The sequence below is a fragment of the Balaenoptera musculus genome, chromosome 4 (assembly GCF_009873245.2).
Source record: "Balaenoptera musculus isolate JJ_BM4_2016_0621 chromosome 4, mBalMus1.pri.v3, whole genome shotgun sequence".
Taxonomy (NCBI): Eukaryota; Metazoa; Chordata; class Mammalia; order Artiodactyla; family Balaenopteridae; genus Balaenoptera; species Balaenoptera musculus.
The window spans coordinates 11,001,185-11,016,791 of record NC_045788.1 but is presented as its reverse complement, the minus strand read 5'-3'; the positions used below and the strand labels follow the sequence as shown (position 1 = coordinate 11,016,791).

The following is a 15,607-nucleotide window of genomic DNA, read 5'->3' as shown; positions in this document are numbered from 1 at the left end:
ACCTGATCCTGATTCAGCAACACCTTGGACTCTGTCAAGGCAATACCTGGAACGAACCTTTCTTAAGTTTGAAGCACATACCACCAGTTCAGCTCCTCTGAGTTGCCTCCGCCCCTCCAGATCTGTCAGGCCCTTTACCCTTGGCAACCATGCCAAACTACTCCCTGCTCAAATTGTCCACCAGTCTGTGTGCTACCTTTTCCTTCCCAACCCAACTAATTAGTCTGCATGTACAGACTAAGCACATGTACTTATTTCAGCTCCTTCTGGAAACCCCACTAAAGTGACAACAAAAGGATTCTTTACTGCACAAAACCATAAAGAGATGATAAAATGTGGGAGGCTTGAACACAGGAGGATGAATTACAGCTGACTTGTAGATGAGAAGCCAAACCTTAAGCCCATAGTGAGGAAAGACAAGGAGCAACTCAGTTTGCATTGAGAACTCCCAAAGGCTCTGTGGCCCAGGATTTGGTGGCACCAGCTATTTCTAGAAGTGTGGGTGCAGACGGGACTAAAAACAGGAGAACTGGTTGAAAATCATTAAAGAGCATCTATACTCCCAACCCCCTCCCAATGCACACAGAGACAGACAACTGTGTGTCCCCAACCCCACAACAAGACTAGTGGCTACAAACAAAAGTCTCTGGATAACGGCACACCAGGCAACCTTAAGGATGGGGCACTGTTCTGAAGGTAGTACTAAAGATTTTCACAGTGAACTAGGAGAAAGCTTACATGCTGAACACTGAGATTTTCCCCACCTCTCACTGGCTTGGCTCCCAGATCACGGGTAGCTAGGATGGTATCTTCCAGGCAGGGACTGGAAGATTATTTTCTGGAGAGATCTAAAGATATCAAAATGTGGGTTATATAAAGCAACAGGCAGACTGCCATAAAGAGAAGCCCACATTGACAACTCCTGATGCTCAGAGTTCTAACCAGCTTTTAGCTCCCCATTTAAAAATATGAATGGAAAACCAAGGATCATCACAAACCTGAGGACAGCCCCTAACAATAAAGGTTTAGACCAAAGCAGGAAAGAAAAAAAAAAAGGAAATGGAGTATGATGACTGGGCCTCAGAATACCCAGATAGGTGAAACATCATTTCTGAGTGTGTCTGTGAGGCTGTTTCTGGATGAGGTTAACGTTTGAATCAGTAGACTGAGTAAAGCAGATTGCCCTCCCCAGTGTGGGTGGGCCTCATTCAATCTGTTGAAGGCCTGAATAGAATAAAAGGCTGAGTAAAAAAGAATTTTTCTCTCTGCCTGTCTTTGACCTGGGACATTGGTCTTCTCCTGCTTTCAGACTCAGACTTGAACTTAAACCATCAACAATCTGGCTTCTTAGGCCATCAGACTTGGACTGGAACTATACTGTCTGCTCCCCTGAGCCTCCAGCTTGATAACTGTAGATCCTGGACTTCTCAGCCTCCATCCTGGACTTCTCAGCCTCTCAGCTCAGTGTGAGCCAATTCCTTATAGTAAACCAATCTCTCTCTCTCTCTCTCCTTATTTATTTACTTATAATCTCTCTCTCTCTCTCCTTATTTATTTACTTATAATCTCTCTCTCTCTCCTTATTTATTTACTTATTTATTTTTAAATTACCCATCATCTCTTTGCTTTTTTGTGAATTTGTCTATTCCCCTTCAGATTTTTCCTCTCTAAATGTCAGACACTTATTTGTTTTGCTAACAGTTTACATTATCCTTAATATACCCCCAAATCCATCCATTTGTCTGTCTATTAAATGTCTTCACTTGGTTGAGTGGATAAAGAACTTGAACATCTAACTGTGTGGATAAAATCAAATAACAAAATCATAATAAAAAGCTGACTAAGGAAAAAATATACAATTATGTATTTATGTTATATAATTATATAATGTATACATATATTATTATACATACAATATATATTATATATAATTATATATATTGGTTCTGTTTCTCTGGAGAATCCAGACTGATAGGGAGACTATATAGGGAGATGAAAACTAAACCACATCTCTAAGGAGAAAAATTAGAATCAAAACTTATTTTTTCCTAATGACAGAAATTAAATATTAAAGAATATGATTTTGTCAAATATGGTTGAGTTTTGGAGGGCCACAATTTATTATACTATCTAATATTTTTTGCCAACCCCCAAAGAACCGATTTTTGCCCCTCTGGGGGACAACTTTGCCCCTGTGGAAAGTATATGCCTTAGATTAGAGAAGACACTGTTTCCATGAAACATGACTAAATTGCTATTTTAAAAATGGACCAAAAAAAAAAAAATGGACAGGGCTTCCCTGGTGGCACAGTGGTTAAGAATCCGCCTGCCAATGCAGGGGACATGGGTTCAAACCCTGGTCCGGGAAGATCCCACATGCCACAGAGTAACTAAGCCCGTGCGCCACAACTACTGAGCCTGCGCTCTAGAGCCTGTGAGCCACAACTACTGAGCCCACAAGCCGCAACTACTGAAGCCCGCGCACCTAGAGCCTGTGCTCTGCAACAAGAGAAGCCACCGCAAAGAGGAGCCTGCACACTGCAACGAAGAGTAGCCCCTGCTCGCCACAACTAGAGAAAGCCCGCGCGCAGCAACGAAGACCCAACGCAGCCAAAAATAAATAAATAATAAAATAAATTATAAAAACATTGTTTAAAAAAAAAAGGACATTGAGGGCTTCCTTGGTGGCGCAGTGTTTAAGAACCTGCCTGCCAATGCAGGGGACACGGGTTCGAGCCCTGGTCTGGGAAGATCCCACATGCTGCGGAGCAACTAAGTCCGTGCACCACAGCTACTGAGCCTGTGCTCTAGAGCCTGCGAGCCACAACTACTGGGACTGCGTGCCACAACTACTGAAGTCTGCGCGCCTAGAGCCGTTGCTCTGCAACAAGAGAAGCCACCACAATGAGAAGCCCGCACACTGCAATGAAGAGTAGCCCCCGCTCGACACAACTAAAGAAAGCCCGCGTGCAGCAAAGAAGACCCAATGTAGCCAAAAATAAATAAATACATAAATAAATTTATAAAATAAAATGGACACTGAAAGAATAAAAAATGTTCTTGGAAATTAAAATTGTGAAAGCAGAAATTTAAAAACTCAATGAAAGGACTGTGAGCTAAAACTCCCAGAAAGCAAAATGTTAAGAAAGAGAGATGGCAGAGAAGGAGAGAACAGATTGTAAAATTATGGCATGAGTTCAGGAAGTGAAACATTTTAATAAGAGTTCCAGAAAGAGAGAAAATACATGTGGGGTGTGTGTATGTGTGTGTTGGTAGTGGTGAGAAATAACTAAATAAAAATTTAGAGTAAAATTCTCCAAGGGACTGAAGGATATGCGTTTCCAAATTCAAACCAGCCATGGAAGGCCCAGCCCAACAGATGAAAATTCCCCATCCAAGGCACCTCCCCATGAGTCCAGAGCACTGGGAACAAAAAGAATATCCTAAGATACCCATTCTCTTATTTCTGGGAGGTGTCTTCTAGTTCCTGATGGGTAAGAATCTTAAAGGTTAAAAAGGTATTTCTAGCAGATTTGTCACAAGGATTTTAGTTCATTTAACTTATGAGGTTTTCAAAGGAGTTCTGAGGATGCTAGATTACTTTTTTTCTTAATGTAAAAGCAATATATGCTCATTACAGAAAACATGGAAACTTCAGAAAAGTATAAAGAAGAAAAAGTATCAGCTGTAGTTGAACAAATCTGAACATCTATTTCTTTACCAGCATGGAGTATTGTTTTTTAAGCTTTATCCATTTGGTAGGAAAAAGGAGAGTCTCAATTTAATTTGTGATTATTTCTAACTAGAGTTGACCATATTTTTAGCAGTTATAGTTCCTCTGGGAATTGTCTCATTTTGCTAGTCTTGATGTTTTTCTAGATGTGCTTGGTAAGATACTCTAAAGGAGCCGTGTGTCACGTTCTCTTCTTCACGGCCATGCCCCAGACCAGAGCGTATGATGCCTCTACTGTGAAAATGTGGAAATATTCTTTCTAAATGATGACGGTTGTCACGCTCAGGTTTCCCATAGCCTTTCTTCCTGTTTCTCTTTCCTCTGGTGGTTGTGTTTGGCTTCCTAGCTGTCTTGCTTTGGCTGAGTGAAGACTCGGCCAGGGCTACCTCTCAGCATGTGCCCGCACTGCCTCCCTTCCCAATCCTGTACTCCAGCCACAGTGACCCCATGGGACCCTGTGCCCAGCCGGTACCTACTGAATACTATCTAATGAAATGCCACACATCTGAGAAGGGCAGAAAGGAAAAGTGAAAAAGCAGCTAATTTTTGGTTTCATTAATGGAGCCTATTTAAGTTTCTGTTAAATATTTGCTCCCCAACAGCAAACTTGGTCCTGGAAAACACTCTTTTGGTAGACACGATTTACTTCACAATTTTCCCTCCCTTGATTGACAACTGTGAAATAGGGAACCAAAGGCTGTCAAAGACAACTGAATAACGTGTGAGGCAAACAAGTGTCCACGCTGCAGTCCCTTCTCTTGCTTTAAACCCTGGCAACGTAAAAGCAAGTCCACACAGCCACTTGAGGATGAGGAGAGGTAAGGCCTTGCAGACACTTTCAGAGCCCATTGCCTAAAAATGTTGCCTTCAGTAGGCAAAGTAGAATGAGTGCTGGAGAAAAGCACCCTTGCTTTCTTATCCCCACTGTGAGGCCAAAATTGATCTTCTGAGCTAAAGTTGACCTAGAAAACACATTTGTAAGCATTTCCCTTCCTCTTCAAAGACAATAAAAATGGACACGCTTTAACTGCAATTAAGATTGGGGCCCAGCTGAGGCTAGTGGGAATATCTGGCATCTAGCGCCACCTTGTGGTGGCTCATCCAAATCCTGGGCCCTTTCAAAGGGCCCTGTCAGATTAAATACGACCGCTTCGTGAAGAGGAGTATGGATTAAGTCATTTTCTTGGGGAATACAAACTAATAGAAATAACAAGCACTTGACTGTAACTCTATAGTAAATGAAGCACTCATTTAATCTGGTAGCAGTCCTGTGCTACAGGTAACAGGATCTCAGTCTTAGAAATGGGAAGACTGAGGCTTGGAGAAGTTGACTACTTGTATGGGCCAAGTCCTAGACTTGAACCCAGAAGTTTATATTCCAAATAGCGTAACACAATTAGTATTGTTGTATGTAGTATATAGCAAAAACTCAAATGAAATTAATAGTACCATATAGTATCGTATACGGTATACACTGCATAGTATAATATATATATTCTATACTGTATATGGTATATATACCTTACTAAAGAGCACTATAGTACTTATGCTATTTTCTATAGCACTGTAAACCAGTACTCACTACCCTTCTGGGGCTATTTTCTGCCTGTGAAGACAAGGCAATACTGGTTGACTCTTGGCAGTCTATGATTTAGCAAATGTTGTCACAGAGTTTTGCTACTAAACAAACAGTGGCCTTGCTTTCCTGGATCTCCTGGGCACCCAACCTGCAGAAGACTCTGCTCCTCTGTCTTAATCTGGGGTGCAGTAATGGAAGTGTCCCAGGGAGAATGAACATGGGGGCACCGAAGCAAGAGAACTGAAGCCATGTTTTTATTATTTCTTACCCCAATCCACTGGCCCAAACCATGATAGACTATGTCACCTCATTCATTTAACTAGAAGTATGTTTTACAACCACTGCATTTTAAAGTGGGGTTACTGAGAGGTTTCCTGGCTGGTGTGTGCGTGTCATTAGGCCAGCTTTAAATATTCCAGGTGAAAAATCTGCAGCCTTTCCTTTATGGGGCAGGAATTTGGGGCCATCATTGCTCCTGAGGACAGAGACGACTCCAAGTTGTGCTTGGAGGGAACCGCGGGCCTCGTTTACAGGCGTCCCCTCAGGCAACTCCTGGCAAAGGTAGAGGGGCCTTTTCTTATGGCCGGGTCCTCGTCAGCCTGTTCAGCTTGCCTTAGTGTCACTCCCGTCTCCAGGGCACGTGGTCGGCCAGATCGGCCACCTCTGGTAGGTCTCAGGACAATTATCCATGTCTTACAAGTTAAGGAATCTGAGGTTCAAACAGAGTGAGTGGTGAGGCCACAACTGACTTCTGACAACAAAAGCCCACGCTTACCCTACTACATCACACTGCTCCCCGCTTTCTACTTTAAATATCCTGTTTTTATCCAGCTGAGCCACTAAAATCCAAGTGACATTGGTCAGACCTAGTGGAGGAAACGGGTGAAAGGACTTCCGAGGAGGGGGCATTTAGCAGCATTCTGGGGCTGAAGCCGGGTGTGGGAGCACTTGCTGGAGCCACTTGGAGGAAAGAGCCCTGGACTGGAGGTGGGGAGCCTGGGGCTGGTCAAGGCTCTCCCCCAACAAATTGCTCTGGGGCTGGCCTTGCCCCTCGCTCCATGAGGAAGCCTGTTGAGTCCCCGCCCCCCACCAGGTTCATCTTCTTTACAAGCTGATTTCAAAGGACAACTCTGTACTAGTCCTCATCAGTTTTGCTCTTACCCAGGATAGCCATCTTCCAGCCTTCAAAAGAAGGGGAGAGGATACATAAAGCAACAGACCAGCAACAGACAAGGGTTCCTCTTGCTTCCCCTGCCCCTTCGAGCCCTCCCAAGCAGTCAGGGACAGATGGCAGAGTGAGGACACCCAGCAAGCATGCCGCCTGAGCCTCACTGCCTGTCCCTCCTCTCTCTGGGAGCGGGAGGGCTGACTCTAATTGTACAGAACGGCTATGACCACTGGCCAGCCCCTCCCCACAGGGACACCTCCCCTGCAAATGTGTTTGGGGTTGAAGGGCCCTAGCGGGCTGTGTGTGCGGGCCAGGCAGTACACTCAAGGCAACCATTCTCATAAACAGGAAACATCACGGCCTACAGGATCAGCTTTGTTAGCAGGCCAAAAGAACTCTGATTTCATTTTATAAAGTGAAAGTCATTACACAGGAATGCTTGGGAAACCGGTCAGCAGACCAATCTGAGGATTTTCCCATATGCCACCTCAGCACTAGCCATGGCAGTCATTGCCTCTTAGCTGCCGCCGCCTCATTTCCCAGTGGGGAGCTGGGACAGGGGATGGCCTTCCCGTCTCCCTCAGGGCACTGTGGCCAGGGACTGGCCCAATTACAGATGGTCTCAAGGACGAAGCAGGGAGCCATGGGGTGTCCTTGAGACCTCCAATTCAAAAGTGTCATTTGTGGACACTGGTCCTGAGGAGGCACATAAATGAACCAAAGCAGAGGGAAATGGGCAAACATGAGACACTGGAGAAAGAAGAGAAGAGAACACTCCTTCAAGCTAAAAATACACAGGGATGTGTTATTTTAGTCTATTTGGCCTCATTTTTCCACAGGGTTGTCTGACATGCTGCCTAGAGACACATTTACAGACTGGAGGAGTGATGAATGACACGGGTCTCTTTAAGTGCTACAGGGCCCTCGTGTTTTCCTCTGTGGAATCTTAGACAACATGGCTAAATCACTTTATACCATAAAACTTTCCTCTTCAGGTCTTGCAATTTTATTTACATTTCTGTAACACACACACACATGCTACCTTTTAATATAAAAAGTATATATATTCATTTTAAAAAGTTAAAATATAAAAGTACACAAAATAAAAAGAGTGACTTTAAACTTTCCTCTTCAAGGGGAGGCACAGACATCAACCTCGTAAAAGGTCAGGACTCGTGGCCCAGGTGCGGGGTCACAGGAGTTGGGTTCTTCAGAGACTTTCGGAACTTGCTCTGAAGGAAAACCCTCGGCACACACAGGCCTTCTTTTTTATTCACCGTCTCACGAAACACATACTCGTTCACCTCTTCTTCGTAACCTGTGTCCATAAAGAGCCGTGCCAGGAATTCTAGAAGACAAGCAGATCGACAGCGCTCGCAGTCTGGACTCCACTGCGCCGCTGAGCAGTGGTGAGGGGGGTGGGAGGCTGAGACAGGGTGTCCTTAATGGAAGGAGAACCTCAACACTAAAAGGTAAAGAAGGTTTTGTTCTGGAAAGTTAACAAACTCCTACTTCTCCCTGTCAAACAAAAACTCCCAAATAAACAATAAGCAAAAAAGTTTAAGAACAACCTGTAGTACGCCCTCCTTGCCCTACTGTGATTCCCCAAGGACAAGAGTCTGAGTAAAAAGAAACACAATTCCAGACTGGCTGTACTCATGCAAAATGTGTGTGTGCTCAATTTGTTTACATCAAGCACCTCATCTATGCTAACATGAAGGAGGAAAATCGGTGACCAAAGTGGGGAGAAAAAAAATCTTCTGGTGGTGACATACCCTAAGGAAAAGTTAATCCAAGTAATACATCACTACACATTAAGTGAAACAAATAGAATGGCTACATAGCAAAAACAAAGACTCTTATCGAGGGCATTACTCCAAAGAATGTGCTCTGAAGCACTTTGCCGATATTACTGCATCTTCTCAATTATTTATAATTGGTTTAATCAGATTTCATGAATCCAAAACATTAAAACAAATTTTTAATTTTCACCGTACATTTTTAATGGTTTTGTAGTTTTAATGTTAATCACTCATTTTTAGCTTTATTTTTGAGTTTAAGAGAATATTTCACTTCAAGAAATACAAATGTTGTAAAAATTAGAGCTTAAGAAGGTAATTATCTTGTGGTTCAGATTACAGGCACACCTCAGAGATATTGTGGCTTCGGTTCCAGACCACCACAATAAAGGCAAATATTGCAATAAAGTGAGCCACACGAATTTTCTGGTTTCTCAGTGCATATGAAAGTTATGTTTACACTATACTGTAGTCTATTAAGTATGCAGTAGCACTGTGTCTAAAAAAACAATGTGTATACCTTAATTAAAAAATAATTTATTGCTAACCATCATCTGAGCCTGCAGCGAGTCTTAGTAGTAACATCAAAGATCACTGACCACAGATCACCATAGGAAATATAATAATTTATAATAGTTCAAAATATTGTGAGAATTACCAAAATCTGACATAGAGGCATGAAGTGAGCAAATGCTGTTGGAAAAATGGTGCCAATAGACTTGTTCGACACAGGGTTGTCACGAACATCCCATTTACGAAAAATGCAATATCCATGAAGCACAATAAAACGAGGTATGCCTGTATTTAACAGGCTTAAAACTAACGTTCAAAATACCTAAAAGACTAAAATCATGCTCGGTGTTTGGATGGTTTTCTTATCAAAAATGACCTTTTAGAGACCCCTCTATAGCAAATTTGTGTAAAAACAGTTTCAATCACTTTTTTTTCTTAAAGATTTGTCTTGATGTGGAACATTTTTGAAATCTTTATTGAATTTGTTACAATATTGCTTGTTTTTTGTCTTGATTTTTTGGCCTCGAGGCATGTGGGGTCTTAGCTCCCCAACCAGGGATCGAACCTGCACCCTCTACATTGGAAGGTAAAGTCTTAACCACTGGACCGCCAGGGAAGTCCCTCAATCACTTTTATAGAAAAAGGTTTCTTACCTTTGTGAGACTCAAGTAATCTCAAGGCACTACCCTGTCCTATTTGCTTTATTCCTGAGTGGACGAAGTGAAGATTCTGGTTTGCTCTCCCCCCTTTCCAGCGCAGCTCCTGGCGTCATCCACATGGCGGCGCATCAGAGCCTGTCCACTGATCCGGCTCACTAACTGGACACCATCACCAGAGGTGGCTTGTGAGCTCACAGCCGGGGCTGGTAAGTGGTGCGCATGAGCGGGCTTGTTCTGGGACCTTGTGCTTGTGAGCGGGGTACAGTCACCCCCACTCCAACTGGTACCACAGTGACAATGCAATCAAGGAAACAGCAGTCAAGACAGAGTTCAGCAATCTTACCATCAGTGAAAAAATACGATCTGGTTCCATCTTGTCTAACATAAAAGTTTTCTGCAAGTTTGCTGCCGGCTTTAAACCTAAGCATGGCATGATCGTACAGCCCATAGTCGCGAAACAAGACACTTTTGCCTGGTTTTAATACCTACGAAACAAAACAGGCTGCACGTAACTCGGGGACCCAGTCAAACAGAGCTTACTATAAAATAAAACCTGATTAATTTAGGGATTAAAATAACCTGCATTTGTGACAGTTATGAAAGGGGCCAGACTGCAATACCCATACTATGAAGGAAAAGGGCCTGATAAGCAAAGGTGTGCTAAGACTTGGCAGTGTCCTGTGCGCTGGAGGGGTACTTCCTGAGCACTAATGAGAGCTCTGTGCAAGGTCCAGTGTCACACAATTAAAGTGTTAAAGACATTAGAAGAAACGATCATACCCTCACTAAAGCACGTTCTCCCACCATTTTATTAGCCATCTCCTAATCCATGACCCTGAAGTCAAATTGTTTCTTTAAAAAAATACGATGTCATTTTCACTTTTTACTGATTTTTTGGCCTTCCTCATCCTGAGTCTCAGCTCTGGTCTCCCAGGCTACAATTCTGTATGGCCTGCCCACCACGCTAACAGTGGACGGCCCGCTATAGCTTACCGGACATTTTCTCATTGGGTCTTCATACAATTCTGGGAGGAAGGAAGGAAGGAGTGTGATTATCCTCTGTGAGACAAGGAAACTGGTAGCAGAAGAGGGAAGCGATTTGCCCACGATCATACAACAGCTACTAAGGAGGGGAGGCAGGACTCACGCTGGGGTAAAAGGCATCACACTGCAGGATCAGGGACGTTTGTTAGCCCTGGGCGGAGTAGGGGCGGGGGGTATCATTCCAATTCCGTCCTCACTACTGACAAGACAAGAGAGGCTGTGAGGGAAGGGGTAACTTGAGTATTCTTCCCACACTGCTGCACTTCTTGATTTGAGGTGAAGCATCCTCACGCTAGTGCAGTGTGTAGAGAAGGGACCAGTGTCAGGCTCCGGTGGGAGTCCCTCACTACAGCCTTTCAGAAATAGCTGTCACAGAGCAGAGGTCTCAAAAATTGGAAGGTAAAATCCGCCGGGAGTGGTATAACTGCCCCTCTCTTACACAGCAGATAGCCATATGCTTTTCAGAATGAAAAGAAAGTGGTACTCGCTGTGACACTTGCTTTTTATGCGGGGATTCTTTCAAACTGCGTAACTTTACCAAATAAGAGTGGACTTCAAAAGGGGGGCATTGATTTTATTAAATATATTCTGCCCCATCACATCAACAAGATGATTTTTAAGACATGACATGTAGCACTTATTATAGTAGATTTCTGATGTAATTTGATGTGTTTCCTCTTCCTGAATAGAACAGGAAAGATGGCCCATAATACTTCCAAGTGTGCTGCAGATTTTCTCATTTAGCAAATTCTTTTTTTTTGTTTTTTTTGGCCACGTCCCATGGCTTGTGGGATATTAGTTCCCCAACCAGGGATCGAACCCACGCCCTTGGCACTGAAAGCACGGAGTCCTAACCACTGGACTGCCAGGGAATTCCGTCATTTAGCGAATTCTTATCAACACAAGCATGCATTTAAAATATTGTCAGTAAAGTGCCTCTTAGATAAAAACATTCATACCTTGGTCAGAAATGCTAAATTTTAAAATGTGAATAATTGAGAAGGAAAAAGTCTGAAAATTTTAGTCTGTGTGAGAAAGAAATCATTCTTAATTTCAGAGGGAAGGAAAGGCTGCATGGGACACTTGCTCAGGAATTTGGGAAATCCTGGTCCATGTCCCAGCTCTTCTGTCAACTGGTTGAATGACCGTGGACAACATTTCATCCCTCTGAATGTGTTCTCTCGTCCGTAAGACAGTAATTATGGTATAACATCTCCTTTGATGGTGGGGCTGTGCAGCCACCGGCTTTCCTCACCCTCCCAACAGCTCCAGGAAGAGAGCAGGCAAGGTCGACCAGACCCACTCCACACTGAGTGAGGCTCAGAGTACAAGTGACTCGCCTGGGCTTTCAAGGCAAGTCAGTGGCACAGGGAAGACCAAAATCTCGTCTTCTGATGACAAATTTGGTCTATTTTTATTTTACTGTTCTATTCCAAAACTGAGGGAATTCAACTTTAAGGCTGCCTTTCAGTGTAAAATTATGTGGTTTTAAAATTTCTCAGGTGTTAACATCCTAGAGTAATTAGCTCTACCGTACAACAGCTTATTACTGTAGCTGATCAAGCAAGACTGCAGAGCTGCCCAAAGGGTGCCTGATTGTCAGAGGCTGAGAGTTCGCTTCTTCCAGTAATTTCCCATGAAGCACATGGTCTCAAATTAATGAACCAGTGACTGACTATGCATGACAGCATCACACTGCTACCATGAACTCATTCCAGGTCAGTTGAAAAAGGATTTCTATTGGGGGGTAAAAACAGGAAGACTGCTGAAATGGAATTTGTTACTATAAGAAAGGGGCCAGGTATGGACTAGGACAGCTCAAGTTAACTTTTCTTTTAATATAACACTTCACTACATACTAAAATATAGACAACATGCTGTATGTTTCCATTTAAGTCAAGAATAGGCATATCCTCATTAATACCCGGCTCTGTCAGACTTAACTTTATTAATCTAATGGTGTCTCATTATGGTTTTATTTTCCATTTCCTGGGTTATTGAGGTTATCTTTTCATATGTTAACTATTTGTGTGTTCTCTTCTATAAATTGACTGTTTGCTCATTTTTCTATTGTCATTCTTACTGTTACTCAGGAATTCCTTATACATTCTGGATACTAAGCCGACCAGGGATCAAAGCCATGGCCCCTGCAGTGGAAGCTCGGAATCTTAACCACTAGACCGCCAAGGAAGTCCCTCAGTTGAATAGATTTTAAGTTATTTTTCCCACCTTGTCTTTTTAATTTCTTTGTATTATATTGTCTTTTGAAGAACAGAAACTCTTAATTTTCTTACCATCATCTTTATGCATAGAATGTTTTTGAGTCTTTGAGAAAAATTTCCCTACTCTGAAGTCAAAGATTTTCTCCTATATTTTCTTCTGAAAGGCTTAAACTTTTGTCTTTTCCATTTGTCTTTAAATCCACCTGGAATGACTTTTGTATAGGAGGTGAAGCAGGAATACAATTTTGGTTTTTCCCCACGTGGACTACCAACAGTCCCAGAATCATCTGCTGAGCAGTCCTTTTCCCAGTGATCTTCAATGTCACCTCTATCAACTATCAAATTTCCAATATGGATCTGCTTTTAAGCTATCACATTCCATTTGTCAATTTGTCTGTCCCTCTGCCAACACCATTGTGTCTTAATAATGGTAGTTGTAACAAGCCTTTATATCTGGTAGGGTATAAATCTGCCCATCGTCTTCTTCTTCAAGAGTGTTTTGACTCTTTGTTCCTTCATGTAAATTTAAAATCAGCTGTCAATTTCCTCAAAAAAAAAAAAAAAGTGTACCAAAAAACTCAAAATCAAACAAAGAAGTAGAACAAAACATGTAACATGAAGCGGAAAAGTAAGATTGCACAATGCATGTTACTCTTTTTTAAGTGTACAGTTCTGTGGCACTGAGTACATTCATCTTACACTTATGTAATTCTGTTAATATTTTCTCATTAGACAATCATATTATCTGCAAATAATGAGCTCTGTTTCTTTCTCATTCTAAAACCCTTTATTCCTTTTTCTGGTCTTCTCCAACTGACTAAGACCTCCAGTATAATGATGGATAGAATATTGACAGTGGGCACTCTCGTCCCCAGTAAAGTTCCAGACACTCCTTACTCTGCCCCTATTACCTCCTACTCCTTCCTAATCCCCAAAACCCTCCATCAGTGAAATCACTGGTATCCTGAATGTTCCCTTCACATTCTTGTGCTAACAAAATCCTGACTGTCCCCTGAGGACGCAGTTTTCCCTGCAACCTCTCAAGTCAGGCTGTGTTTTCTCCCATGGTCCTTGTACCACTGGGCGTGGGAATGGGGCTGGGGTCCTCCTTGCCCCATTGCTACTTTCTGTGCATTCCCCTTTCTCCTCCCCAAGCCTCAGGTCTGAATCTCCTGTCATCAGATCATATCACCCACCATCCCTTATTGTTAGTCATCTATTAGTTCCAGGGTCATTTCCCTCCATTTCATGATGAATGCATCTTCTGGTTTATGCTTTCATCCTCATACTACTCCATTCTTAATTCCCATCAATTTCAACATGCATGTGGATTATGCTTCCAAATATGCTGGCCTCAATGATTTGAGCTTCTCTCTTCCAAAGATCTCGTCCTCCACCCTACCTTAATCACTCGCTCCCACAGTAATGTCCTAAGGTCTTGTCAACACTGTAAAGTATAACCCCTTCATACTCTCAATGTCACACAAGTCACTCTCCGACCACCCCCTCCACCATTTTTCCAGCTCTCTAATTCCCCATCTTTCATAAACCTTCACCTTCACCTGAGCCATCAAATCAGGGATCCTCCCATCGGTCCCCTCTTCCCTCTTTACCCAGCTTAAGTCCCATGCCCATCTGTGGATACACATTGGGTTCTCATCTGTTCATATGCCAGGGCAGGGAAAGGAGAGGTAAGGAGGAAAAAACCTTACAAAACCTCACAAGCAGAGGGCTAAAACCAATGTGGCAATATCTGAATTTTTTTAAAAATTGTTTTCAGTGAGAATAGTTATTCCCTAACAGGTTTCCAGCATCTTGAAATTTCTACCTCACTACTCTTTTAAAACATCACGAACCAGGGTTAAATTTTAATGTACAGCTCTACATATACAGAGGCTCTCAACTAATGTCCACTTTCTCAGCTTGCTGGACACTTTCCACTCTCTCTGTAAACAGACTGACTGAAGCCATGACCCCCTGAGCAGGTGAGGCTCCCAGGCTCTCTAGATGGTGCGCCATTACACTCCAGGGCCTCCCGGGGAGCTGGTGCTCCCATCAGTCACTGGTGTTCATTCCCAAGCTTGCTCGTGCTGCTGTTCTGAGATTTATCATTATATACACAATATAAACAATGCAATACGAACGTGAACAGAAAGCAGTTTTATTTCCTATGAAAAGTATGTTGAATACTTTGGAAAGACTTGTTAAACAAGCACTGAACAAACTTCTATTTAAGCGTGGGAGAATCAACTATGAAAGTCTGGGTAAAAATATAAAAGACTGCCCTCATATTACTTTTCAATTGTTTTTAAGTTCTTGCTGTAAAGAAACCAAAACTCTATTACATTTATGATTTATGTAAGATAAATGGCCCCATACTCAAAGAAAAGGCCTTAGCTCTACATGAAAAGAATAAATGAGTATTAACATATTTAACTTATAATAAAATGTTTACGGTAAGAAGGTACCATTTTTAAAAATCATTTCTTGACTTAGTTGATTTTAAGTTAATCCACATGGTTACCCACCGTTTGTACAGCTAAGAGAGCCTCTATTGTAGTTTACAAAGCACCTCGTACCTGATCTTACCTGCATCTCACAATAACCCCATGAGTGAAAGACGCCCCCATTTTACAGACAAGAAAACTGAGGCCCAGAGAAGAATGAAAAGGTGGCCTGTCTTGAGTCACGTGACTCAGGAGTGATGCTTTACTCCCTGAGTGCTGCAGCAGCCTCCTGGTGGCCACAGCAGCTTGGGTCCTCCCCAGTCTAACAACAGTGATGGGAGTAACAACAATGACGACCACAGCTGACTTTTAAAGAGCACTCACCATTTCTAGGCACTGCACTAAGCACTTAAAACACATCTCATATAATCTCCCGCAAATCC

The 15,607-nt window shown here is 42.6% G+C and overlaps 1 protein-coding gene across 5 annotated transcripts in view; it reads right to left on the bottom strand.

The window, feature by feature from the left end:
- Positions 1–7,463: 7,463 nt before the first annotated feature.
- METTL6 (methyltransferase like 6) overlaps positions 7,464–15,607 on the bottom strand; it is an 18,813-nt gene continuing 10,669 nt past the window's right edge. For 3 of the 5 annotated variants that reach the window (XM_036849738.1, XM_036849736.1, XM_036849737.1), the window contains 2 exons: positions 9,795–9,936; positions 7,464–7,828 (listed from right to left, as the gene is read on the bottom strand). In XM_036849738.1, the coding sequence (XP_036705633.1) occupies positions 7,647–7,828; positions 9,795–9,936 (324 nt within the window). In that variant the 3' untranslated portion in view covers positions 7,464–7,646. Of the gene's footprint in view, positions 7,829–9,445; positions 9,937–15,607 lie in introns of all 5 variants that reach the window. The other 2 variants (XR_005019649.1, XM_036849740.1) reach the window with 2 other exon arrangements.